The sequence below is a fragment of the Falco punctatus genome (genome assembly GCF_963210335.1).
Source record: "Falco punctatus genome assembly, chromosome: 7".
NCBI lineage: Eukaryota > Metazoa > Chordata > Aves > Falconiformes > Falconidae > Falco > Falco punctatus.
In genome coordinates, this window is record NC_137587.1 from 35,517,545 (window position 1) to 35,544,740 (window position 27,196).

The 27,196-nt window shown below is 40.8% G+C and overlaps 1 protein-coding gene across 2 annotated transcripts in view; it reads left to right on the plus strand.

The window, feature by feature from the left end:
• The window catches only part of WDR25 (WD repeat domain 25), a 65,199-nt gene extending 53,417 nt beyond the window's left edge, over positions 1-11,782 (plus strand). For both annotated transcript variants that reach the window (XM_080394610.1, XM_080394609.1), the window contains 3 exons: positions 7,499-7,669; positions 9,950-10,090; positions 10,481-11,782. In XM_080394610.1, coding sequence (XP_080250736.1) covers positions 7,499-7,669; positions 9,950-10,090; positions 10,481-10,702 — 534 coding nt within the window. In that variant the 3' untranslated portion in view covers positions 10,703-11,782. The remainder of the gene's footprint in view (positions 1-7,498; positions 7,670-9,949; positions 10,091-10,480) is intronic.
• The last annotated feature ends 15,414 nt before the right edge of the window (positions 11,783-27,196 follow it).

Here is a 27,196-nt window from a genome sequence, read left to right on the forward strand (position 1 = left end):
AGAAATACAGCAGTCATGTCAAAAGACTTTAGAAGAACAGAAGACTGTAGCATGCTTGATCTTCTTGTCTATGATATTGCCATGTGTTTTGATTAAAATTGCCATTAAAGTTTTCAGATGGAGATTAGAGACATAAATTGGATTTGTCACATGGTTGTGTTTTTGTTGGGTGCACGTAGCTAAAAAGCAAATAATAGTCATCTGCGTCAACACCTTACTCTCTAGAATAGATAAACACAAATAGCTTGTAGTGCAGTAGATGTATATTGCTTGTATATTGTGCCAAAATAAACTTCCTTTTAAGTTAAAATGCTCTTTTTATTACTAGTAATGGTGTAGTACTGTTTCACAGGGGAAACTTAGATCAGTCCGCCATTCTATTAATTACCCAAAATGCCATGAGGAAGAGGCAGTTTCATGCCAAAGCACTTGATCTAAAAAGTTAGAACAAGAAGTGGAAGAAAAAATATGGCCATTTTTACAGGTTGGAAACTATGGCACTAACTGATTAAGGCTTTTTTCCATGACCATCCAGACTGCCTGTTAGATTTGTTTTGAGACCTGATCTCCTGATGTTCAGGCCAATATAAAAGCACACTTCTTTCTGATCACTTGCATAAAGTTTGAGGGGATTTTAGAAAGGTGCAGTGCACATAAGTTATGGGTGACCATCATAGAGCTGGAGCGAGCAGCAGCTTTTGAATTGCTTGTGTGGAGGCTTTGAGCTTTTCTTGACAAACAAAATACCAGCCATGTGCTTTATGCAGAGAATTATTATAGAACACCCATCTGAAATATGTACCTTGAATTCAGCATTACAGCATGCTTTTCAAATCACCAGAACCATAAGAACCTGTTTGAAATTGATTTAATTTGCTTAAATTACCTTTCTTGTCAAATGCCTGCAGCCATGAACTCTTGCCACAGTGAAGAAGCTTTATTATTATGTTGGATTGTGTTGACACCAGAACCTATTAGGCCTTCCTTTGAAATTATTTCTTTTATGTCCAGAAAATGCTTAGCTTGAAGAAGTGGACTGTGATTTTCTAGTGCTTATGGGTGATAAATCTGCAAATAGAAAAAGAGCAAAAGCTGTTATTAACAAACTAAAGCCAGCAGGGCAGGGAAACTGGTGCTTTCCCCAGGCAGGTTCCTCAGGCATGTCATGAATTAATTGTCTAAGGTAGAACAAAGCAGGTTTAATTATGAGTACTTTTCTGAGCAAGGGTGTTGCAATTGGTTATTTTTTGAAAGCTCTCTTTATAGGGGAATTTAAATACTATGTATATCAAGTTCCCAACTGCTATTCAAAGCATTAATTTATTGTTCTCTGAGTCAGTTCTTACTATGTGGTTTGAAGATTAAACAGCATGTTTTTTCTGAGGTATGTATGAAACATATAGAAAAAGATGGTCTTTTGTACTGATTTTTTGTAAAAGTTTTCTGTTGCAGAGCTAAGATACACAGGCAATTTTGTTAGATATTAAATAACAGACAAGCAAATATATTTAATGATTAGCACTGAAAATGTTTAAATAGACAGTGGCAGTTTATTAAGAGCCCAACAGGATTTAATAAGTTAAAAGTATATGCACATTACCAGCTTCACAATATCTTCTTTTTCCTTACTGAGAGATGTCTGTTGCTCCAAAACCTGTTAAAAGTAAGTCCCAAATCTAAACCTAACCCCTTGTACCTACATACATGTCACAAGGGTGGTTTTTTTTTTTTTTAGAAGATGAAGACCCGAATAGTATGTCTCAGTTTTTAATATTTAAAATAAGAAAATGTTAAAGAATCACTATTGTGACTCACTGTTTGGGACTTTATGATCACTTATTGCTCTATATGGTGGTTCTTCATTTCCCAGCACCAACTGGCCTTTGTTTCTGCTTCTCTGTCCGTGCTTCTATGTGTTTGTGCTGCTCCACACTCTGATGTTGCTGACTCTCTGGCTAGGACTTGTCACTTCTGTGAAGTGCCTGCTGCTAAGTAGCTGCCTCCTTCAGTCGCCTTTTATGTCCCCTCCTCTCAATTTAACTTTCATTTCAGTTCTCATGCAGTTCCTACAGCTGTCTTTTTCTATATACAGCTGTTTCTGTATGGTTTTCCATTTCTCATTCCAGGCAGCTTTTATATTTTGTAGGTTTGTTGTTGTGTTTTGGGTTTTTTTTGTTGTTGTTGTTGGTTTTTTGTTTTTTTTTTAGTTTGGGCTTTATTTTTATTTTTGCTCCTACAACATAGCTTGAATTTCTACTTTACTAATGAACTATGGACTTCCTTTTATAATGCTGTGAAGACAGAGCTATGCATGGTGATTTCTCTGTAGAGAAAGTGGAGGCTATAAACATGCAAATATCACTTTTGGCTTTACAAATTTAATTGCTTTGTGTATTATGTGGGTTCCTAGGCTGAAAATCCTGATGAGAGCAAGTAACACGTTTATATATTCACTATCTTCAAAATTCAGGCAGATTGCTGAAAAGTGTGCCAGTTTTTGATTCTGCAGGTTTAAATCTAGTTGATGTTATTACAGGGAGTGTAGGGTGCTTGCATGACTGAGGACTTCACTGAATGCAAACATCATGTTTCTAAACTGTACATTTCACAGAGCCTGTGAGAAGCAATTGGAGCAGCTGCTGCTGCCATCTTTCCACATGCTGGATCACAGAAAGCAAAGCTGGAAGGGCTCTTGGGAGATAATCTTAGTATATCACTACCCTAAAGCAGGGTCAGCTAGTTCTGAGCATTTCCAAACAGTCATAGATTTTTGAGATTGAGGCAAGAAATCAAGAAGTTCTCATGTTGTGTTCAATGCTTGAAATTATTTTTCTTTTATTGGTTAAAGTACAAACCAGAGGTATAATCCAGGATATTTCACTGTGACACCTGAAAATTATTTTAAAAAAATATATGTGCTTACAGTAACTGTAAAAGGTCTGGACCCTGAAGTCAGTAGTCACCTGCTGTGTTACAGGTATAAGGTAGGCACTGAAATGCCTCACAAAATTGGGAACTGTTTCAGTAAAATACTTGGAGCACTCTGCTTTTGGTTCTTCTGGTGACATTAGAAGGAGGACTAACGTCTGAACACCCTGTTCGAAGTGCAGGCTGCTACGTTTTAGCTATCTTGGAAAGAAAAAGAGAGAGATATATTTATATATTAAGAACTAGGAGTTTTCCAGTGTCCTAGTTTTAAGGATCACCACAATCAGAGAGATGGATTGCTTTGATGTGGCCACTTGCCTTGAAGTTTCTCTTCACTGGAGGCAAATCAGAGAAAAGAAAGTGAAAGTATTGATTTGCAAAATTTAAAGTAGACAACATAGATGCAGAATTTCATGAAGGAAGGTGGAAAGAAAAGAAATTCAAAGTGTTCATAGATTCCTTAAATAGTTCAAAATCTCTTACTTTTTTTAAGATCCAGCTCAGAGGCTGTTAAAATATTCAGAATCCTGTGGCTGAGGACCTATTTCTGCATGGATCCAACCCACTTTGGTATAAGCCCTGAAAGAGGATCTAGATTTAGGAACTTTGTTTGTTTTGTTGTTGGTTTTTTTGGTTTTGGGGTTTTTTTTTGTTTGTTTTGGGAACTTTGTTATTTCCTTTTACATCAAAAACTTCTGTAGAGAATGTTCATATGTATTAATTACGTGATGGGACCTAGTGGATGAGCCATATTATTTACTCCTGAGTCCAGATGTGCTTTGAAGTATTGATGACTCTCCCTGCTGCCCTGCATTTTCAGCAGAGTGACAGAAAAGACCACTGCTTTAGCAGAAGCAACAGACTGCCTCTTGCCAGGACAGCTGGTAGGCAGATGAGGTGGGAGGTGTGGGACTGAATCCCTGTAGACAAAGACAGGATCCTGGCTGAGTCCTTAAAGCACCAAACTGTTTGACAGCAGCACTCCTGTCACTTTCATCCCTCCCTCTCTGGAAGCACTTGAAAAGAGCAAGCTCTGCTTGGGTTTCCTTTTTCAAGAGAAGGTGTCAGACTGAGTTTTTCATGGGATTGAGGTATCTGCTGCAGGGTGCATGGTGTACCCTTTGGCTGAGCATGTCCGTGTTGGCCCCACAGGCAGTTTCTAACTGAGCATGCCAGCTTTGCACCCTTGCTGTATGGTCCTGACAGTGGGGTCTCACCAACTGCAAATTAGGCAATGACTCAGCAGCATGGGACTGGCAGATTCACCAAGTCTACTCATTCCTAGTCATAAACAGTGATTTATACGTAAGTCCAGAATGATGAACAAGCATATTCATTTCCTGCTGTGTCCTTTTCATACCTGTAAGTCCCAAATCCCCACTAACCTAATTGCTTTCTTTTCTCTGGCTTTATAACTAGCTGAAAATTTTGAGAACAAAAAGACCAAAAACTTACACTTCTGAAGTTTCCTGGAAGGAAGAAGGAGAGATCCTCAGACTGATCCTCAGTGTTCCAAGTTCAATCACAGAATCATAGAATACCATGTTGGAAGGGGACCTCAAGAATCATCTGTTCCAAACCTCTATGGGAAAAGCACGGTCTAAACCAGATGGCCCAGCACCCTGTCCAGCTGAATGTTGTGTCCAACATTGGGGAATCTACAGCTTCCCTGGGGAGATTATTCTAATGACTGGTTGTTCTCATTGTGAAAAATTTTCCTCGTGTCCAATAGGAATCTCCCCAGGAGTAAATTGTACCCATTACCCCTCGTCTCTTTTCTATAAGACCCCAACCCCTTGTAAAAAGCAACTTGCCATTTTCTTTGTAGCCACCCTTTGTATACTGGAACAGGGTGATAAGTCCTCCCCTAAACCTTCTTTTCTCAAGGCTGAACAAACCCAGTTCTCTCAGCCCTTCTTCATACGGCAGGCTACCCAGCTATTTGATCGTCTTTATGGCCCTTCTCTGGACCCCCTCCAGCCTGCCCATGTCTTTTTTGTATAGTGGGGACTGAAACTGAACACAGAATTCCAGGTATGGCCTGAGAGGCACAGAGTAGAGTGGGGTAATGACTTCTTTATCTCTGCTGGTGATGCCCTTGTTGATGCAGCCCAGCATCCTGTTGGCTTGCTTTGCTGCAGCAGCATGCTGTCAGCTTGTTGTCCACCAGGACCCCCAGGTCTCTTTCCACAGAGCTGCTCCCCAGCCAGGTGGATCCCAGCCTGTTCTGCACTCCTGGATTATGTTTTCCCAGGTGCCAGACCTTACACTTGTTGAACCTTATAAGTTTCTTGTTAGCTCACTCTTCCGTCTATCCAGGTCTTTCTGCAGGGTGACTCTTCCTTCCAAAGCATCCAATTCCCCACTTAGTCTGGTATCATCAGCAAACTTCATCAGGGTGCAGTTTATCCCATCATCCATATAATGTATGAAGATATAATACAGTCTTGGTTCCAATATTGATCCCTGAGGGACCCTACTTGTGACAGGTTGCCAGTTTGAGAAGGAGCTATTTACCACCACTCTCTGGGTGCAGCCTGTTGGCCAGTTCCCCACCTGCTGTGCAGACCACTTATCTTGACCGTAGGCACATCAGTTTCTCTAGGAAGAGGCTGTGGGAAACGATATTGAAAGCCTTGGTGAAATCCGGGTAGACCATGTCCACTGCTCACCCTGCTTCAACTGAGCAGGGTACTTTGTCACAGAATGTGATCAGGTTTGTCAAGCACAATTTGCCCTTGGTGATTTCATGGTGGCTTTTCCCAATCATGTGCTTCATTTGACTTGATAGGCCCCTGGAGAAATTGTTTGATAACTTTCCCAGGTACTGAAGTAAGACTAACGTGCCTATAACTTCCTGGATCCTCTTTTAAGGCCTTCTTGTAGATGGGGGTGACATTAAGCCTTCTTCCAGTCTGTTGGGATGTCCCCCAATCTCCACGACTTCTCAAAGATTACGGAGAGCAGTCTTGCAATGATGTCAGCCAGATCTCTTAACATCCTCTGGTGGATATTTTCAGGGCCCACTGATCTGCACGGGTCAAGCTCCTGTAATAGTTCACATACCAAGTGTTCCCTCACTGACAGTGTGTGTATGTTTGCACCAACCTGGATTTCTGTTCTCAAGGCTTGGGGCCCAGCAGTGCTGGTAAAGGCAGAGGTGCAGAAAGTATTGAGAACCTCTGTCTTTTTAGCGTTCTTGGTGACTAATTCACCCTTCCTTTGTAACACTGGGACAACATTTTCCTTCTGTTTCCATTTGTCGTTTTTGTACCCGAAGAACCCTTTCTTGTAGTTTTTGACATCCCTGGCCAATTTCAATTCGAGCTGAGCTTTGCTTTTCTGACTGCATTTCTGCATGCTCTGGCAATGCCCTTGTAGCGCTCTCTCCCTGTAGGTCTGCTTTTCCACCTCTGGTACTCTTCTCTTCGTTCTGAGCAGACTCAGAAGCTCACAGTTAAGCTGAGGGGGTCTCTTGCTCTGCCTCTTTCCCTTATCTTTAAAGGGGGTGAACTGTTTTTGTGCTTCCAGGAGAGTGTTCTTGAAAAACTCCCAGCACCCGCTAGCTCCTTTATCCTCTATGGAAGTTTCCCATGGAATCCTTCCCAACTGAGCCCTGAGCGAGCTGAAGTTCGCTCTTCTAAAATGTAAAACCTTTGTCTTCATACTAACCTTCAGCATGCTCAGCAGGATCCCAAACTCCACAACACTGTCATCACTGCAGCCGAGGCTATCGCTAACCGAGAAACTACAGAGGAGGTTTTCTGGGTTTGTGAGTAGCAAGTCCAGCAGTGCCTCATTCCTGGTTGGCACATCTAACATTTGTATGAGGAAGCAGTGCTCTACGCATTCCAGGAACTTGATGGATGACATGAGCTGCTGTGTTGTTCTTCCAACAAATGTCTGAGTTGTTGAAGTCAGCCATAAGAACCAGGTTCTGTTAACCCAAAGCTTTAAGTGACCCAAATATTGCTTTGTTTGCCTGTACGTATACCAAAGGTGCTGGGACGTACACTTGAGGTGGTTGGTCTTCTGGTTGTCATCCTGGGAGTCAACTAAGGAACATTTGTCACTGCTCTGGTTGGCCTGGCTGATTCCCCAGCTGATTGCAATGACATAGGGCGGCCACTTTGAACCCTGCCTGCCAAGTCCTTCAGTTTAAAACCTACTTCACCAAGTTGGCCAGCCTGCTGCCAAAGGTCCCCTTTCCTCTTCTAGGGATTCTAGAAGAATTCATAAAATTAGAAGGGAGTTTGTGTACACCCAGCTCCACAACATTGTGTTGTCCAAATCTCTTTCTGGTTGTAACTGTAATTCCGTGGATATTTATAACAGAAGTCTATGTATATATAAATTGTATAAACTGATGCTTTCTTTTATTGTGGACTCTTTACATAAAATAACATGCTATTTAGTATGCTAGTACTTCAGCATTTAAAATTCAGTTACTTTTTTGCATTTAAAAATAATATATAATTTATTGGAGAGAATTATTAATGAAAAAAGAGAAAACACAGGTTATCATGTTCTTCTAATCTGCCAAAAAGTAACAAACTTCTTTATCCACTAGGTTTTAAGAGTGTACAAAGCTGCAGTACAACAGACATTGGATATACTCTTTCTTCCTGAAGGAAAAGAGTTTCTTACAAGCACAGATGCAGTAAGCCGGGACTCAGCTGACCGTACCATTATTGCATGGGACTTCCAAAGTGCTGCGAAAATCTCCAATCAAATTTTTCATGTAAGATTAACAATTAGTTTTGTTTGGGTCATTACTGAGTATTTCTTGCCTGTCAATGTTGTAAAAAAAAATAAATAAAAAAAAGGCAGCTTTTGATTTTCTGTAAGATCATTGTGTGATGTATAAAATACTCTTAAGTTGAGGGCTTGCTTTGTTTCTATATTCTAAAAATATTTATTCTTAAGAAATGACCTTGAAGACTGATAGGTCTCCTTGTGTTAAAAATATTTACACCTCTGTGCTCATTCACTGACATCTAAGCTATATTTAGGCAAGGCCACCAGTGTCATTCTGGCTTGCCAGTGGTGCATGGCAGTAGTTGCTATAGTGCCACATTTCTTTTCCCACAATTTTTCATACATTTTTCATCAGCTGCAATGAGGGCTGTTGACAAATTGAGTTTAATATTCGCATAGTAATAGCAACCTGATACATGCATATAGATACCTAGTACAGCATAATCACAGAGGCAAAATTTTCTTTTATCAGTGCAGGTGCAGTAGTTCTCTCAGTAATCTACCTAAGCAAGATATTTAATGGACTAAATTGTCTAGGAAGGCTGACAGCTTCAAAGGAGATTACCGAGGAAGTTAATAGATAATTCCAACTCCCTGGGTCTTCTTTGAAAACCCAAGTCTAATATCCCATGTAATATAATATGATTGGATTGTATATAGATGCTTTTTGGCTGAAATGAACAGTTCTCTATGGACAGGGACATGTAGTTGATAAACATGAAACAATCCCATTAGGTCAATTTCCATGGTTATGTCTTTGTCTACTGCTGAATCGATCAACATCTTGGATAGGCAATAGAAAAAAAAAAGTAGAAGCAGCTATGAATATATGAGTTGCAGACCAGTCAGGTTCAGTATTAAGGGGTAAAACCAACTTTTTTCCCCCTTATCCCCTGCCAAATGACTACAGCATCTCTGAAATGGACTTTTTTTCCTCCCTTTTCTGCACTCTCAATAAACAAAACTTGGTCGTGATTTTGGAAACTCTGCTTCAATTTTCTGAATTTCACCTTTGAACCCTTCAAGGTGGGAGGGAACTCCTGAGCTCTCCAAACGGATCCCAATAGGATTTGATCTGCATTAACAAATTAATAGTTAAAAGCTCTAAAATAAGCCATTACTACAGTACACCCAGTGTAACTGCACAGTGCTTTGGCAGATTGCATTGTACTTTCTGATTTCTTACTGTTAGACCCAGTTTCTCCCCAGAAGCATGCAGTGCTCCACCACAGAGCACCTCCTAACAAGGCACACTGCCTAACCTTTTCTGGGTTTCTGTGCCCAGTACTTTACAATACTCAGAACTTCTTTCCCAGTTCATCACGCCCAAACCACACAACAAAACCAGTCTGATGTTCTTCCCACTCTACCCATGGTGTCCAGTGGTCACTGTCAGCCAGGTGTCCTTCACATGCAAATGCATCCTACAGCCAAATCTCTCTTAATTTGTATTCATGACATCAAAATTCAGCACTATGTCTTTAGGTTAGGCTACAACTAGAAGAGGTTTGGACCTGGTGGAAGCCTTGCAAGAGCAGTTGATTTCTGATGCAGTCAGCATGCAGAATTCTGAAAGCAATCTTAATTCAGTCTTAAATAGGAACATTTGAGTAAGGCCAGGTGTTGTTAATTTTTGCAGATATTTGTGGTCTTACAGCCAGCAGCAGTCTACATGGGAAATCACTGACATAAGGAGCTTCTGACTTAGCAGGCTAATAATAATATTTTTTTTTCCCTCCCTTCTTTCCTTCCTGTTTTTCATCAGAGTGGGGTGGGGAAAGTGTCTGTTTAGATGGAGCGATTTCTATTACTGTCAGTGTGGCCAGAACTGAGAGGATGGAGGACTTGAGAACTGTACAAAGTAGCATGGAAGGCACAGTATGGCTGTGGAGGGAGGAAGGGATAATGGGAGAAGAGGATTCACTTTCACAATCAAACTTCAGTCTTCCCTGGGCTGGAAGAGGATGATTGAGTACCATCAAGTTGGAGTTACTTCTGTGCAGCTGTTCTGCAGTATAATGTTCAGAGGAAGATGGGATTTTGGTCAGTTCCTAGGAAAACAGGGTACAGATTTGATTTAATATTTGCCTTGGTGTAAGACTTCCAGTGGATTGTAATGAGTTAAGTACCTCTGTATAATGTATACTGGGGAGATGACTTACATACACCTTGCCTTCTACGGTCTTTCAAATGTGCTAAAGATAACCTGAATCATTTGCACCAATCTTTAGTTTCATAAACAAAACTTTACAATTATTTCCAGGAGCGTTACACTTGCCCAAGTCTGACTCTGCACCCAAAAGATTCTGTGTTTGTTGCTCAGACGAATGGGAACTACATGGCTTTGTTTTCTGCCCAGCGACCTTACCGAATCAACAAAAAGAAAAGATATGAAGGACATAAGGTATCCTTCTTCACTGGGAACTTATTATCCACGTCTAGAAGGAAGATAGATTGCCAAGTACCTGTGCTTTTCAATGTGTCTGCTAATAGTGTTTGATTATAAATCAGTGATAGATATTAATTGGCTTCGTTTGCTTTCCTGTGTGCCAGTCTATTTTGAATCATATACACCCTCAAGAAAATAGTCATTAGAAGACTTTATGAATATTTAATAACTTGATTAAATAAGTTTGTGTTATAGCTGTGTCTTAATAAACACCTGGAGAAGTCCTTAGTGTATATTTATTTAAAGATACAATTATTTATTTTTGGTACTGTGTTCATTTTAAGTATACCACAATGAACTTTATCTAATCAGCATCAGGAGTTACACTGTTATTGATTTTCACAGGTGGAAGGATATGCAGTGGGCTGTGAATTTTCTCCAGATGGAACGCTTTTGGTGACAGGAAGTTCAGACGGCAAAGTGTTTTTCTACAACTATCATACTGCTAGGATTATTCGCACTTTGTCTGCACATAAAGAAGCTTGTGTGAGTGCAATATTTCACCCAGTCTTGCCGTCACTCCTTGCAACATGTGACTGGGCTGGAGAAATCAAGGTCTGGCAATAAGAAGCAGAGTTACTTTTCAGGATGTCTGCTGTTAGTCTGTCAAAGGCATAGGAAATAAACCATGGTATCCAATGTGAAATTTTGTTGTCATATGTTGTAAGCAGGAGAAACTGCTGTCTTTTCTTCTATGACCTCTAAGTGTATACTTTCATAATGCAGTTAAGATGGTCTTGTGGTTAGCTGCTAAGCAAAAAAGTGGTCTTACTCCATTCTTCAGCCCAGGTTATTCACATTATTCGTCACCAGCTTCAGGTGACGAATTTCTGTCCCTTTTGTGTCCATTTTTTGGTGTTCGTCTAGTCTCACCCTGGTTTGAGTAGCTAAACTTAAGAAAATTATTGTGGGTTTTTTTATATAGCATTTCAGTCCAGCTTTCTTAAATCAGGTTTTATCATAGAATTGTAGAATCATTTAGGGTGGAAAAGACCCTTGAGATCTTTAAGTCCAACTGTTAGACTAGCACTGCCAAGTCCACCACTAAACCGTGTCCCTAAGTGCCACATCTACAAGTCTTTTAAGTACTGCCAGGGACGGTGACTCAGCCACTTCCCTGGGCAGCCTGTGCCAGAGCTTGACAAGCCTTTCAGTGAAGAAACTTTTCCTAATACTCAATCTAAACCTCCCCTGGTGCAACTTCAGGCTGTTTCTTCTTGTCCTCTCCAAAAAGTTGGTAAGGACATGTTATTTAACAGAGGATGATGTTCAGGTCAATTAATACCTGTTTGATCTTTCTGGGATTTTCTTTTTCACTAGTTTAGCTCACTGACTTGATCAGTGAAGGGTTAGAGAAGAATAATGTAGTTCAAGGCAAAACAGCTTCTGAAGGGGAAGATCGCAGGGCAGGTGGGACTGCTTCTTTGGGAAATGGGTAGCTGTTACCAGCTCAACTTACTGTAAAATGCCTTCTGAGAGTTCCAGGGGAAGGTGTGCCATGTAACTTGAAGATAATTTTGACATCAGTAAATTCATGTTCTTGAAATCCCAAAGTTTAAACTTGAGTTTTAAATTTAGTTTATGGCTGTATATAAACAAAGCAGAACTATTTGTAAATATTTTAAATTAAAAAAATAAACTTTTTTTAATACGTGGTGTCTGTATTTCACTATTTTACTCCTGTTATTCTTGGTAAGTGAATACTCAAGGCTATCATGGAATTGATATTTGGGGTGGGGGGGAGCAATTAATATGCTATGCTAATTCATTGTGAGCACACATGCATTTCTCCATACTTCTTGATGTCACAGACACAGAAGATTGTCATCATGCTATTCAGTGCAGGGGATGTTCTTGGGTGTTCTATTAGGTGTTCTAATAATTAGGGTGTTCTAACATAATTAGGGTGTTCTAATAGGGTGGCCTATTCTGCAGAGAACAGAAAATTCATTAGGTCATAAATGTGTATTTATGTATGTATAGATTGCTCGTAAATGTATTTTAAATTTGCATTCCCTGCACTTGTATTGCTTGGTTCTAGAAATTATTATCCATTTTATACGTTAGTGTATACATCCATGTACCACTGGAAAAAAATTGTCTATGCGTCGCATAAACTGTATGTTTTCCCAGCCTTGACTCCATGTAAATATGTGCTACCTTGTAGTGAGTGCTGTAAGCTTGGCTTCTGTTTGGTCTGATTAGTCTATGAAAGCATTTGAGCATACATAGGATAATTGAGTTGCTTAACTTGTCTGTCATGGAGTCTAGAAGTTATGTAAAATAGCATCTTTTCCACTTTAGCATCTTTTTATTATTCTGATTTTTTTCTTACTGGCACAAATACAAGGGTTTTTTATTTATGTTTTACATACTCGGTTAAACCAGCTTTTTCAGAGAGAAGTTTTCAGAACAGTCTTCTAAATCGCAGATTTTAAGTAGTGAGCAAAATGGAGCAAAATGTATTCCATCCGTGTGTAGTTTGTGTTCCTTGTAGCATGTAGTAAGAAATAAGCCTGTACCAAGGCTGTGGATCCACTGTTATGTTGTTTGAAGCTTGGACCAAGATATTGTGCCTGTGTGGTGTTAATCATCGTATCAACAGTTATGATGGGTTTGAACACAGTTCCCCCCCCCCCCCTTGCTGTTCTTAATTTCTTGCTTCCTTGTTTGGCAATTAGCTGTTCGGTGGGAGCCTGAATTCTGCACTTCTGGCTGTGCCTCTAACATACAAGCCAGCTGGACCCTTTAAATGACAACTGGCTCAGCGATTTGGTGAGTTACTCCTAATTCAGAAAATTCAAGAATTTTCATAGATGTCAGAAGGAGTTCAGCTGAAAGTGCAGCAGTAGTTGCCTGTCGTGGGGCAGGCTGAATCACCACCGCACGGCATTTTTTAAGAGAGTGGCCCTGTGTCCTTCCCTCCAGGTATTTTAATTCAGATGGGCTATTGCCACTTCAACAATTCTGGCAACCTGTTGTGTGAAGGATGGGCAGCACTGTAGCTGTGTGATGCACCCTGTTATCTCCACAAGAGATTATGTGTCTGTTATTTTATTAAATACAGTGTTGAGAAAGGCTTCTGAAATGAATGTGAACTCATGGTAGAAATACCTTATTGGATGCAGCTCCAGCCTGTGTGAAGGCTGCTCTGTATCTGAATGAGCTCTCTGTGTGTGCAGCCTCAGCTGAGAACACCTCTGGATAGAGTGAAAGATCTGAGAGCACAGTGTTTAGGAATCGTTGCACATATTACATAGAAAAGTAACTGCATTTTGTAATGTCACCCGTGTTGTTGCTTAAATTTAACTTGTGTTCTCAGGCAGGATTCTGGTGCCTGGCATTTATCCCTCCTGAAATTATCTTGGAAGTATAAATTTTGGATTATTTATGCGGCAGGGAAGGAAAAGCTTATATTTGATTAAGGGTAGTAGAGAAAGATAAAATAAACTTTAAACTGTGTAATCTTCAAGAATATTAAAATTAGAATTGCATTTGTGTCAGATTTCCAAGATGGCTGGAGTTGTAATTACTTATGGGAACCAGCCAAAGGTTTTATAATGCAATGAAATTATATTCACATCATTATCTTGTTAAAATCTCTTTTTAATATAAAACTGATTAAAACACAGACTGAATTTTAGTCATTGGAAATATTTTAGAATAGTGGTGTCAATTAAGTTTTCATTAAGATTCAAAGACAAATTCTTCCTTGTAATCTTATGTAATGAACTGTAATCAAAAAATATCCACACTGCTCCATCATTTTGCAATTACCAAATACTGTTTGGGCTGCAAACAAGGATTATTATGGTCAGATGAAGCTTTTAGAATGTCGTGAATTGTTGGTTAATTAATTTTATTCATAAAATCGTAATCTAGAAATTTTTGAATCTTGCTTTTAGTAGCAGTTCTACAGTTTTAGCAGTTTAGCAGTTTTAGGAGCTAAAGCTTTATACAGAGCTCTCTAGGGCATCATACGTTAGAGCCAAGGCAGAGATCTTCAGCATTCTGAAATGATCTAGGCTGTGTAGATAAACAAGCCAGATTCATTTTAATCTATTTTGTACTGTACCAAAAAGTAATAATGCCAATCTCTACCACTTTATTATTTGCTACTGGAGCGTTTATTAATTTGGGGTGTCAGAGGATGCAAGCTATTCAACTGTCTTTATCTCAAAAACTTGCTAATTAGCAGACAGTTATTAGAATCATTGTGTTTCCTCAGCTGAAATACTGTTGGTGAGTCACTCTATATTTCAACTATAGGCCCAGCCATGAGAATAAGGTATGGCATTACAATGGGATTACTCTTTCTGTAGGGGACAGGCAAATGTAAAGCTACAAGGCTGTGGCAGAACAGAGCAAAACAGGAAGCTCCTGTGATCTCAATTTTCCCATTATCCTCATAGATGGGTTTGGACTGCATTCAGCTGAAAATATTTGCTCTGCTTTCTTCAGCTAACCTTGATCTTGTTCTCTTAATCCCGCCTCCTCCTACCCGCTGCTCACATCCTCACCATTTAATTGTCAGTTTTTCTGCCCTTGTTTCAGCACTTGTCTTCTGCGTTTAAATGTAGTCTATATGCTTACGCTACATTCATCTTATCTTCAATAGATTTCATTTTGCTGCACTCTGACGTGTGGCTTTCAGGGTTTCATTCCAGCTGTCATTAGAAAGGTAGCCAGAAGTCCCAGAGCACTTTGCACTCTGTTTTTGCCTTTCTGTTTTCCAGTTTTAATGAGGTTTATTACTTTGGAGATTCTCCCCTTTTTCCTAGCCTCTCTTCTGTCTGCTTCTTTCTGCCGTTGATTACTGCCTTGTTGCCTTGCAGATCCTTTCTATTACAGCTGTTTCTACATGGTGTAGCTACATCAGTGTTTTAGTTTGTCAGGAATGCATTTTTTGGGGAAAAGAAAACCCCCAAAATATCTCATCACTTACAGTCCTTACCATGCTTTGATTCATGAAGTGTACAAACTGTGCTTTTCAAATGAACCTAAATGAGGACATTCCTCATTTCAAGACCATATTTAACATGTCCAAGCTGGTGGGACTAGCCTGTACCAGAGATAGTTCAGAGTATCCCCCCCCTCCAAATGCATGTAGGTTGGACACGACTTTTTCAGAAGTGAGGCAAACTCTACACATTTACTCTTGCTGGGCCTTACTACTTCCTAACATAAACGTAGCCTCAGGAGTTTCAAAGAGCCTTTGGCATTTTCCCCTTTCTTTGATATATCTCTCACCTATCTCTTTATGACTCGCCACTGTGCAGAGTGGTCATATGTGTGATGTTTTCACACTTTAAAAAGTGGAAATGCAGGAAATTAATTTATGAAGGGAAAACATAGCAATTTTAGAAGCACTTGTTCTCCAGTGGCAGCAAGACAAACTGGCCCCTGCCCAAAGCTTGGTGAATTCCGCCACGTGTGTGGAATGACTCTGAGCTGGGGACAGAGCCTCCTGTCTGTAATGGGAGTGGTGGGTCTCTAGATGGGAGTAGGGCTCCCTTCACCGGCTTTCGGTGGAGGTTTAAAGGAGCTAAGCTTATTCACCTCCCTTTCCCTGTCTCTGGATATCTTTCTACATAAGCTTCTGTAGAAGCCTACCAGGAAGTACCTAGGTACTGCACAGAAATGACAAAGCTTCTTCCAAATGTAATTCTCGCTACATTTTCATCATTGCAGACAAATGCCTCTTAAAATCAGTCTAAAAACTCTTGCAGGAACTCTTTGGAGAAGGTTGAAGTTCACCAAGGTTGAAAATGCCTGAAGTTACTGATCCATTTGTCTCCAGTTTCTGTCAGCAGGGCTGCAAAACTCAGGTACTGTTCCTAGTTCCGAGTAGGATTTATTCTAACAAATTGCTTGAAGTGTGTCCTTAGGAGAGCAATTTATGTAACCACTTGTGCGTAAGCGTACTGTCCCTGGTACAGACCTGGTTACCTTGAGAAAGCAATTTTCTTGTGTTCAGACTGTTACCACTCTTACAAGCAAGTAGCATTGCCTCAGAATGCCTTTAGATATATCTTCACCCATGAACTGTGTTATTTTTTTTATGTATGGCTGCATAACCACCTCCTTTGTTACCTTCCAATTAAGTGATATAAGTAAATTCCAGAGCCTTTCTCCCTCATGGTGCATAGAAAATTATTTAACTTGAATATTAGGTAAAGAATGTCATACCTTATAAAACAAATGAGTTATTTTGATTCCTTCCCTTTCCTTGTTTTGTTTATCTTTGCTAAGGCAAGTTCTTCTTGTTTCCAAAGAAAATTTTTTAGAAGTAAACGTAAAAGATCCATTAGCTCCACCCAGTCTGGATGGTTAATTTGTACATCTTTGCTATTTGTTTTAATGCATAAAATTACTGGAAATGCAGAAACCATTTCAAATCATGTACTGCTTTTAGTACAAAAATGAAAATGCTTATTATGCTCTTAATATGAAACATACAATCTGTGAACTGTAGACTTTACATGGACTAATTTTTCTGTGTTGCAACCTCAAACAGATAATATTTTGACCAGATGTGTGTCCTCTGAATCTCAGCAAAAGCAGTGAAGCAAAATCCTAGTCATATCCAAAACCTCATCTTTACTTTTCTCAAACATAAAAAATTAGAGATTAAAAAAAAAATAATAATCCTAGGAGTAATACTGGTGAGGGAAAAAGGCACTGGCCTTCTTTTGTGAGTACAAAGGAAGCAATGTCTCCCTTCAGTTCACAGGTACTAATCTCAAACTCTTTTCCACTTGGGCTCTTTCCTAGTTTTTGATGCCTCAAACTAAATGACTCTTGGTGAGTACTCCGATGAATCACAAGCTAATGTAGAAAGATATCTGAGTCATTGCATACTCTTCATTAGATGTGTGGTATGCACAGATCTGAATATATACAGAAATTCCTTTTATTTATTTATTTTTTTATCACGCACCGTTTCTGTATCACAGACCATAAGACAAAGACTAATGCCAAGCCCCCCAAATTATACACTCCAAGACTCAATTCTGCAATGCTTTTATGTAGTGCTTAGGTTGAGCATGTGCATGACTGTCTCGAGAGCGGCACACTGGGAGCAGGAGGGAAGGGCAGCAGCACACAGTGAGAAGCACAGTCTGTGAAAGCTTTGTGGGATAGTAGGAGATCAGTAGGAAAAGGGAGAATGTGCCTGGAGCATGAGCGGCAAAGTCAGGTGAAAAATAACATGAGAAGATAAGAAGAGAAAGGTGAGAGGAGAGTACAGAATGGATATGGCTAATCACAGAAGACGAGGAGGAGGAGGAGATGTGGAGACCTTAGTGCTATTTGCAGAAGTGTACGTGGCACGGTTGCATCGGGAAAAGGATTGGTCCTGGCTGGGAAAGTGAGGGCAAATATGAGATGTGAATAAAAGAAGCAGGAGGATCTTGTACAGGGAAGACCTTTAGATTTCACAAGCAGCACTTGATAGCGAAGGACCTGTTGTGCCCTTGGCCAAGAGGGTGGCTCTGTGGGGAAGCTTGAGCAGGCTGGGGCTGTGCGAGCTGAGGTCGGTGAAGCTGGGAAGGTGCGAGGTGGGCGCTGCCTGACGGCAGCAGGCTGGCTGGGGTGCAGGGTGACCTGAGCAGAGGCTCCGTCCTTGTCAAAGTCTCAAGCTACTACAGCTAGGGGTAACCCTGTGGTCCTTTCAGATGGACAAACCTTGCTGCCCTCATCCTGTGACCTTGCTAGAGCTGTGGAGCTGCAGCAGACTGGTGACAGCCTCTAGCTAATAAATCTGCCTCTCAGCTGGCATTGCTTGCTCAGGATGCATTGCTTTGCTAGCCAGAGCCGAGAGCTTTTCTTTGGGCTATACTACACCTATTTATAAAAGACAACATGAATTTGCCACAAGTTTGTGGCTGTGCTTGCAGGATAACCCTGCAGCACTTCGGTTTTCAATCAGTAGACTCTGGCACTGCTGTAGCAGTCTGGTCACGGCTGCTTCAACATCAGGTGAATTGCAAAATTCACCAGAGAAGCTGTGTACTTCCTCAGGTAATTGGCAATTCAAAAGCTTTACAGAGAAGGCAATAGAGACGTTGTATCATTATTAAAATAAAGACAATGCTTTTGGGATTCCAAAGCCTGATACAGTTTACATTTGGACCTCTGGTCTCTACTTCAGAAGTACAATTTTTAATGCTCTTTTTATTAATGATGTATAGAATGTTTTCCTTGTTTTTCAATATAGTAGCTGAACTACCATGTTAATTATGCACCTTTAGGGATTTTTGCTATTTGGTGCTGTTTGAATGCCCTTCAGAGAGAGGGGGGTTTGCAAGTGTCAAGTCTGACAAGTTTTCTCTGAGGGAGTTGGCGATTTCTCCTCTTACGTTTACGACTGATTATATGAGGCTGAATGCTGTCTGTGGTGCAAGTGAACTAAATGCCACTGGAATAACAGAAAATGGGTCCTTTTTCCAAAAATAAAAATGTTACCAGGACCTGGGCAAAACACACTCCTTGGCTTAAATGCTTGCATTTTGGCCAGTACTTGTGGGTCTTTAATACAAAAATCCTGTGTTCAAATTTGGATGTGCTCACACAAATACTTGACATTGTAAGTGGCCTTTGGAACTGATGGTTCCGCCAAATGAAAACTGCTGTTTTCCTGTTGCAATGTGGTTGGTTGGTGGATCTGGGCCTTGGCTGTGGAGAGATTGCTCCTCTGTTCATGCTGTGTTGCTGCAGGAACAAATAACAGGTAGCCTCTGAGCCTCTTTTTCCGCTCCCTTTTCTCTATTCTCCCATTTTCCATGTATCTTAAAGGATGTTGAAACATTTCCTAAGGGACTGCAGTCTTAAAAAACCCAAGCAAACAACCAAAGAAGATATTGCCCTTTTCAGTGTGTTTTAAACTGCCTTTTACTTAGGTGTCTGTCAAGGGAGACCTTTGAGAAGAATCATATTCTTCACAATCTGCACTGAGATCTGATGGTAGCACTTTTATTCAAGTTAGGAAGCCTATCTGTACTTAACATTCCACCAAACTCCTCTAGTTTAATAGTTTTCCCACTATTTTTTCATTTAACTATTTGTGAACCTGAAATCTTCTTGGAAGGTGGCAACTGTATGAGGGAGTACAAAATAGTTTTATAAGAGAACTTGTCAGAGGAAAATTTTGGCAGTAATTTGAGTAAATTATGGCAAAAATATCAATGGACTCTTCAGATATTTTCTAAGGGGATGTTATTTTTCTTCATAACATAAGGGCTCATCATTTGCTCCTGAAATTAATAGCTCTGTTTTTATTTTTAGCATTCATAATTAGACATTAATTTGCTTTCTGAATGCTTACATTTCAAATTCTACAATCATTCCCTTTTAAGCAAGTACTACTCCAAATGTCTGTGAGAAAAATTCATGACAATTAAGTACATTTGAAGTGTTACTACATTTTCTGGGTGATTTATTTTTACGTTCATGCGGGGCACAGTCCCATCCATGCTGAAGTTGCTGTCAGACATAGATGACTGAAGAGGAATTCCAGTAAAGGCTTCCACGCAACATCACTGTGCAGGTCTAGCCCTCACAAGCTCCTACACAAACCTCTTCTTTCTGCTTTTAAATATAAGTCCTGCCACATATCTCAAGAATTATTTTCATTTGCCCCGTGTTTTCTTGTTATTTTTTCCCACTGCTTCTATTATTTCCCTGCTTGTTGCTCCTTAATGGCTCCTCAGGATGAGGACTTACTGCATCATTGAGTGCCTGTAATGCATCATTCCTGTCATGGCCATGGCCACAAACAAACCTGATGTCGCGAGACTTTCAGCCATCAGTTTTATCAGGTCTGTAGAGAAATGCTAAGGTGCGGTGGTAGTAGCTGTGGCTGGGAAGTTAAGTACGTATCAATGCAACAGTGGCGTCGTTGATCTCTCTATTTTGAATGCCATCTTTCATCAGCCACATAATGATTTGTGAAAAAGGCATATGTGAAACAAATTCTTTTCTGTTCACCTAGGTGCGGTGCCTGGTCTTCCAGAAACTAGCCTGAAGAATAGCCTGTCACCCAGGCAGCTGTTTAGAAACATTTTCTGGTGTTATGGCCTGTGCAACCAGTGAGACGATAAAGCTTGGTTTCTATATAATACCCCTTTGACCTGTAGATGTGCCTAGGACACAGATAGGCTTGGGCCTCTTCTGCTTTCTCCCCGTAACACACTGTAAGGGTAAAAAACATGTTTGTTTTATTAGATTGGCTATACAACATGAGTTCCCAAAGTCTTGCTTGCAGAGGACCACTCCACAGAAGAAGGCATCGGGGTGAGAAATGCATAGTGCATTTGCCACTTCTCTCTGTAACTTCCTAGGAGAGCCTCAGCTGTGGGATTTCATTTCAGGTCCCTTGTGCTGGAAGGCTGTGTACCAGAATGTTGTCCTCTTAACAGCAGAGATCCAGCTCTGTCTGAGCAATGTGTCGTCCCTGGAACAGACAGCTCTTGCACGGCTCTTTGCTGTCATGCAGAGCCCTGCAGAGGGAAGGGAGAACCAGGGAAGGCTGGAAGGTGCAGTGGACATGGTATTTGCTCCAGAAAGGCTGAAAACTTTGAGTGCTCAGCTCAGCTCAGTACTCACCTGCATCCTCAGGCAGCTAAAACACCCTTGTGGCTGCTACAGGGGACGCAGCCTCTGCTGAGCTCATTGCAGGTGTTTATAACTGAAAGTCTTTTTGTCGTATTTGTATGGGATTTCTCAAGCTGTGCTTTGGATATTGCTCTTGCAGCATTTGGGAGGATTTGCTAAAGGATGTGGAGGCCCTGGACTAAACAGGCACATATTTCTAATTCGGCACATATTCATGTGCAATTGCAGAGAGTTGTCTTGCTGGCTTTGGTAATCCCCAATAGTCATACAGGCTACAGGGTCCCAAAACGCAGCATGCAACGAGGTATTTACTTGTAACACCTTAACCAAAAGGTTGACTTTTGGCCCATCTAAGCCCGTGACAAAACTGTCCCTTTGCAGAAATGCTGGGAAACAGAAGAAAGCCCAGTATTTGGGGAAGCAAGTGCTATGCACTTCTGTGTTGTAGTACTGTTTTCAGGAAGCGTTTCGAACACTCTAGTGCAATAAATAAAAGAAACAGAGCTAACAGGGAAATAATCAGTAGATCTCATACTCCAGGAAGCTGAACACATCAGATGTCAGCCTGACATAATGAAATCTCTGCTGTGGGCTCGCAAGAACTCTGTAACTGGCACCCACCTCAGGTAGGAGTGCCTTCTGCAAGAAGAGCATTTCAGGGTATCGAGTTCCTCATCCTTCAAGGAATTACGCTGCTTAACAGACACATTTGTTCCTCACTGTAATGTTATTGTACAGTTCGACATACTGATTATTTTCTGTCTTAAAATTAGGCTTTTATTTGTATGTTGGTGGTCTGCATTTGATATCTTTTCTGTGGCTGGGGTAAGAAATGTACATCTAGATTTTATAATGCAGCCAATTTTCTTCTCAGGTTTCAGATCAAATGCTCTTGCTGTAGGGCTGAAACTCATCTAAAATATTAATGAAAGTTTTTAACGGTAAGGAAATTGGCATAATTTAAGTATCGGGAATAATACGTGTAAATTGGCAAGGTTTATGATAGAAAGTATCTTCCTCCTAATCAGGATGTGGGTAAATATGCAAAGACAAATGAGGGGCCCAACAAAAATCTCTGCTGTTTTTCTAGGCAAACAATTCAGCAGTCAAATGGAAATTCTTTTGTTAAATAGAATTCAGGGCAGGTTGCTGTAGCTGCTGGGGGGTTTATGCTGACAAGGATCAACATGGGTAGTTTATTTGCAATTTGTATTCTAATTTTTCTAAATTCCTGAATAATTCTAATGTGATTCAGATGTGTAAGGCAATTAAATGTGACACAGCTAGATAGCACGGTCTGGGTAAAATAAGCCCTACAGTCTTTGTAAGATTTAGTGTGTGGGATGTCCCTAGAATGGCTAGAGGCATGAATTGAATGTACTGTAAATAAACTATGGCATGAAAACTTTTGCTAGTGCCCAGAGAGGAGAGAAAATGCTGAATGTCTAAATGGTAACATCTGAATGCAGTTGGTAACTCCTGCCTGACAGGCGTAGGGCTGGAGCAGAGGAAAATTGGTTAATTCAGCCAGCACAGTGAGGGAGAAGCCTGACTCTGACACCACCACTAATTAGGAAAATTTTTGAGAGGTAAGTCAAGTTCTGCTATATGGTGTTTTTTTTTTTTTTTTCATCTTTGTTCTGTATTTCTGAGCAACCGCTGCCCTGGTGCCTGCTCTGCAGATGTGGGGGTGCATCACGGGGAGACACGATGATTTTCTCAGGTCTGCCCTGCAAGCCTGTAGGAAAACTCTGAGCTGACCATCTCCTGATTTCCAGGCTCTATTGCCTGGACAAAAGGCAGCAGGCTCAGCAATAACAATGGTAAACCTAAACATAGCCTGGATCCTGAGGGTCTGGGAGGTCCCCAGGTTCGGTTGCTGTTTTCTCCCTTGTTCTCTGATGCATCTCACTTCATTCCGTTGTCTGTTGTTTGTTGCTGTGCAATCCTGGGCTAGGAATGTGTACCCAAAGGCATGAAATGTAAGCATGAGTCTTTGTCATGCTCTTGCCCTATTTCTTACCTCCCACCCCAGCATTCACAGCTGTTCAATCCCTTGCATTATGCACGCCACAAATGTCAAAACCTGCCCAGACAGCCCATGATACCTTTATCACTGATGTAATGAGGAACTGTTGCTGTGTAGAGTACAACTAATGCTGTGGCAGGTGTATAGCAACCGAAAGCCTTAAAGGAATCATCCTAGATTTGTACTGGCGTAAATGTGATCAAAATCTGACTGTCACCAGGCTCTGAAAGAGCTACTGAAGAAAAGACTTTGCTTGTTGCCATCTGTCAGCAATATTACATTCATGAAGCTGCTTCTAGACTCTTGCTAGTTAGCCACCTGCCGAAGAGAGTGTGTGCTGCAATTAAGTGGGTGCCTCTGGAAAGCCTTTCTCAGGCAGTAGGTACTTCCTTCTTGCCTCGTTAATAGCTGCACCCATCCAAGAGCAGTCCTGCCTCTTTGAAGCCGCCTGGTTGTTTTTTTTTTGTTGGTTTTTTTTGTTTGTTTTTCCCTAGGAAGAGCTATTTCTTTCAATAGTTGTGTGAAGCATTATCCACTCAACAAGAGAATATGAAAAGATTGAAAGCAATCCATAAGCATCAATGTCTAGCTAGTGTGGATGGCACTAATGGAAGACGGTGCAGATGTGTCAAGGTAGTTTGTGGCAAGGGTGGTGCCTTTTTTGAATGGATCTTTTATGTGGATTGATAAATAGCTTTGGCTTGCGAGCCAGTATAGACTAAGAGTGTTGAGAAATGTGTTACAGGCAATGTCAGAGCCTGTAGAAACCTGAGGTGGAGCCCAGCTGCTGCGTAGCGATTTCTGAACGCTGTATGCGGAGACATTTGCTCTGTTTCAGCTGGAGAATTCTTTGTGAGGAGAAAGACCTAGCAAGAGAATGGGAGGGCCCACAGTGATGGGCTTTCTGGAGATGGCGAAGGGCAGTCAGAGGTGAATGGCAGATCCCCTGGCTCTGCGGAGCTCTGGCTTTCATCTTCCCCTAAGCCTGCAGGACCCGGAGGGCTGCGGTTGGGATCGCGAGGGCTGGAGTGTTTTCCACACAGCCTCTACAGAGGCACAGGGGGGTTCCTGGGGGCTCTGGAGTGATGTGTAGGCAGCCACATGGGTATCAGGAGAAATCCTTCTAGCGGAGGTGACCACGTGTGTAGCCGATTAACTGCCATTTTCAGACTTAAACAATATATTTGGCCTCAGCAAGCTGAAAGTTCTATATGTGGTCTCTTGATCTTAGGTAAATGAAAGGGACTATTTGAACTTCACCCAACATGTGAGATATGCATGGGTGTGTGGTGAGGTGCTGTAGCCCAGGGACTGGCCTACAAACAGGAAATGTTAGTTTTCACATCCAAAAGCAAAAAAAGCGAAGGATAAGGAAACAAGATATTTGGTATAGTTTAGGCAGGTAATGCGATATGCATGGCCTATGCAATTACAATCAAGAGACTATTATTTCAAGTACTGTATAATCAAGTAATAAGAGAATATCCATCCTTTGTAAGCTTACAGGATAAAAAGAATTATTATCCTAATTTTTCATAAGGATAAAAAGAATTATTATCCTAATTTTTCTTAAGGATAAAATACAAATGTTAGATAAATTAACTACCTGGCAGGACTTGTGAACTGTGTGTGTATTTTCATGAGTTGAAGTTAGGTTGTTTGAGTGGGAGCAATGCATTCTTTCAAAACAAAGAAGAAATTTAAAGCTAAAAAGAAAAAAGCCTTGGAAGTGAGAGACAAGCGGAGTTATGAGAAGCTCAAGAAAGAAATCAAGTTTAATTGGTGCTGTCTAGAGTGCCAAAAAAGTGCATTTCATCTTCATCATCAATAGAGAATGAAAGAAAAGTAAAAAGTAGTCTAAATCTATTTTAAATAAAATACTTGTTTGGGGTCTTCACAAAGTGTGACTTCACTGGATTTGTGGTGTTTCCACACCTTGGCTTTCTGGGCAGTGAGATCTCAGTAATGAGCTGTTTACTGAGATTCTTTTCAATTATATCATTTCTCCTGGAGTAGCAAATGTTCTTCTGTTAAATTGATTTAGTCCTGTGAGAGTTTTTCCCTACTGACACAAGTCAGGTCATTGTAGGCAGGACTTATACCTCTAGCAAGAAATCCCGTGTCACTGTGGCTTGCAGAACATGATGTTTTTTTCTCTTTAAAAAGAGTGGGGGGAAAAGGCCGTAACGGGAATGAAAGAAAACAGTATGTGTTGCTAAAAGTCTGTCCCTGGGACTTTTTTATAATGTACCCTAAAGATCACAGTAAAGGGAACACAGTAAATGTTGTGACTGAAATGGTTTTCTGCATTCTATGCTGACACAGGCTTCATCCTTCCTCTGCCTCCATTCCGTTATCTATCCTGCAGCTTGTCAGTAAAATTCAAGCTGATTCAAAACAGCAAGATGCAAGTTCTCAGCTCAGTTATGTATTTTGTCTGGAGAGCTCTGTTATTTTTATTCTCTGGGCAAAATATGAAAAAGACCTGGTTTATTATACGTGAGCACTGACATCTTAAAAAATGGTTTGACATTTTAATAGTTTAGATGTACAGATTAATTTTTGAATTTTATTCTTCTAGTTCCAGGTCTTGCCTTCCTCACCTTCAGGCTGTTGTGGACTCTGAAAGCACCGGTAAGCGGGGATGAATCAGAAATCAATGATTCAGTTCCTGTGCTAAAACTGGGCTTGAGAACTTAAGCTTTCATTTTTTATCTATTTCTCAAGTTATAGCATAAACACAAGGCCAAAGTCCTTAAAATCTGCTAAAACTAAAATAACTAACTCCTTACTATCTCACTGGGATTAGGCATCTCATTTTAGTGTAAGTCTCTGGGCTTTGAGGATAAGAGCATTTCCTTCACTTGTGGAGGATAATGACCATGAGGAGCTGATGGTCCATTAAAATAAATTCTCAAATTATGGTCATGTGAATCATAAAACCTGATTTATCTCACTGCCAAAAATGATCCCTCCAGGCTCAACGCTCGTAATTTCTCAGTTAGAAATGCTGCTACTGTTGTCCCCACCTCCTCAGCTTGGTGGCACAGTAGCTTCCTTGAGGTGAGAGGTTGCATGCTGGCTGGACATTCAGTGCAGGGCTTCCTCCTCAGACCACCCTACACAGCTGGTGTCCAGGCTGAGAGGCTTTCTACCATAGGAAAAAAGCTAAATGAGGGCTTGACTGGGAGCCTGCTGAAATTCATAACCCTTATGTGCTGAGAATACTTTTTATTCCTTGCAATCTGTTTTCTGATGTCACCTGTGAAGAACTGGAATGGGAAAGGATGCTGACTGACGTTGACATTACAAATTTAATTTAGGACTTACTGCTGTTTCTCTTCTACATCATAGATCTGTCGTTGTTTAGCTAGGAATAGTAAATATTGCAGTGGCTCTGCAGTTCATCTGTGTGTCTGTTCTAATTCATAAATTACAAAGAAAACCTCTAGATGGGTGGATAAATTTAAATATGAATTAATTAGAGCTGACTTCAAAAATAAGAATTTGTCTGAATAATCAGAGTATTAATGTATATATGTCAGTGATGGGCATGCTGCTGAGAAGGCATTTAACTCCCATCAGGGATCTTTTCCAATGGTTGCATCTTGTATCAATCACAGTTTAGACCCTTGCAGACAGACATTCTCCCTGCTCTGGGATGCAGTGCTGTGTGCAGGGTTGCTCCTTGCCTCAGCAAAGGAGGAGCGGGGGGGTGGTAGAGACCTTGTCACTTCCCACATGTGTGGCATGTGGGGCGGTCAGCAGCCTTGAGGAGCTCCCATCTGGCAGAAAGCAGAATGCACTTCTCTGCAGCATGGGTGTTACAGAAGCCTGGAGAAGAGAAAGGTCAGGGGCTCTGAACAGCAACCTTCCAAAAACTGGGAGGGGGTTATCATTAAGACAGAGCCAGGCTCTTCAGGATGGTGCCTTAGAGACCAAGCTGGTGTCTAAACAGATCATGTGTTATAAAAAGCTGTCTGGGGACCACTGATGGATGTTCACCAACTGAGCCTTCTGCCCACTTCTGTTGCAGATAGGCATTTTACTCCTGGATCTCTCTGGGACTCTGACCTGTATAGCTAGCTGCAATTTCAGTCACACTTACCAAGGCTTTAGGAAACTGACCGAGTGTTACATAGCAGTAACCATGACATTGGAACCCTGTTTCCTTTGTGATTCCCAGAATTCTTATCTGCTCTGTCCTACTAATCAGAGGTTTGTGGAGATTTGGCTTTGGGTGATTTCAGGTGTTTTATAAGACAGGTTGCTTTAGTAAGTAAGACTTCATAAGTTAAAATCTTAATAAACCTGTTCACACTTTGAAACCTAAATTAAAGACCTGTTTATTAAAATTCCTTTACTGTGGGGAATTGTCATTTTAATGCTTTTGAGGCAATTAAGCGACTTTTGTAGTT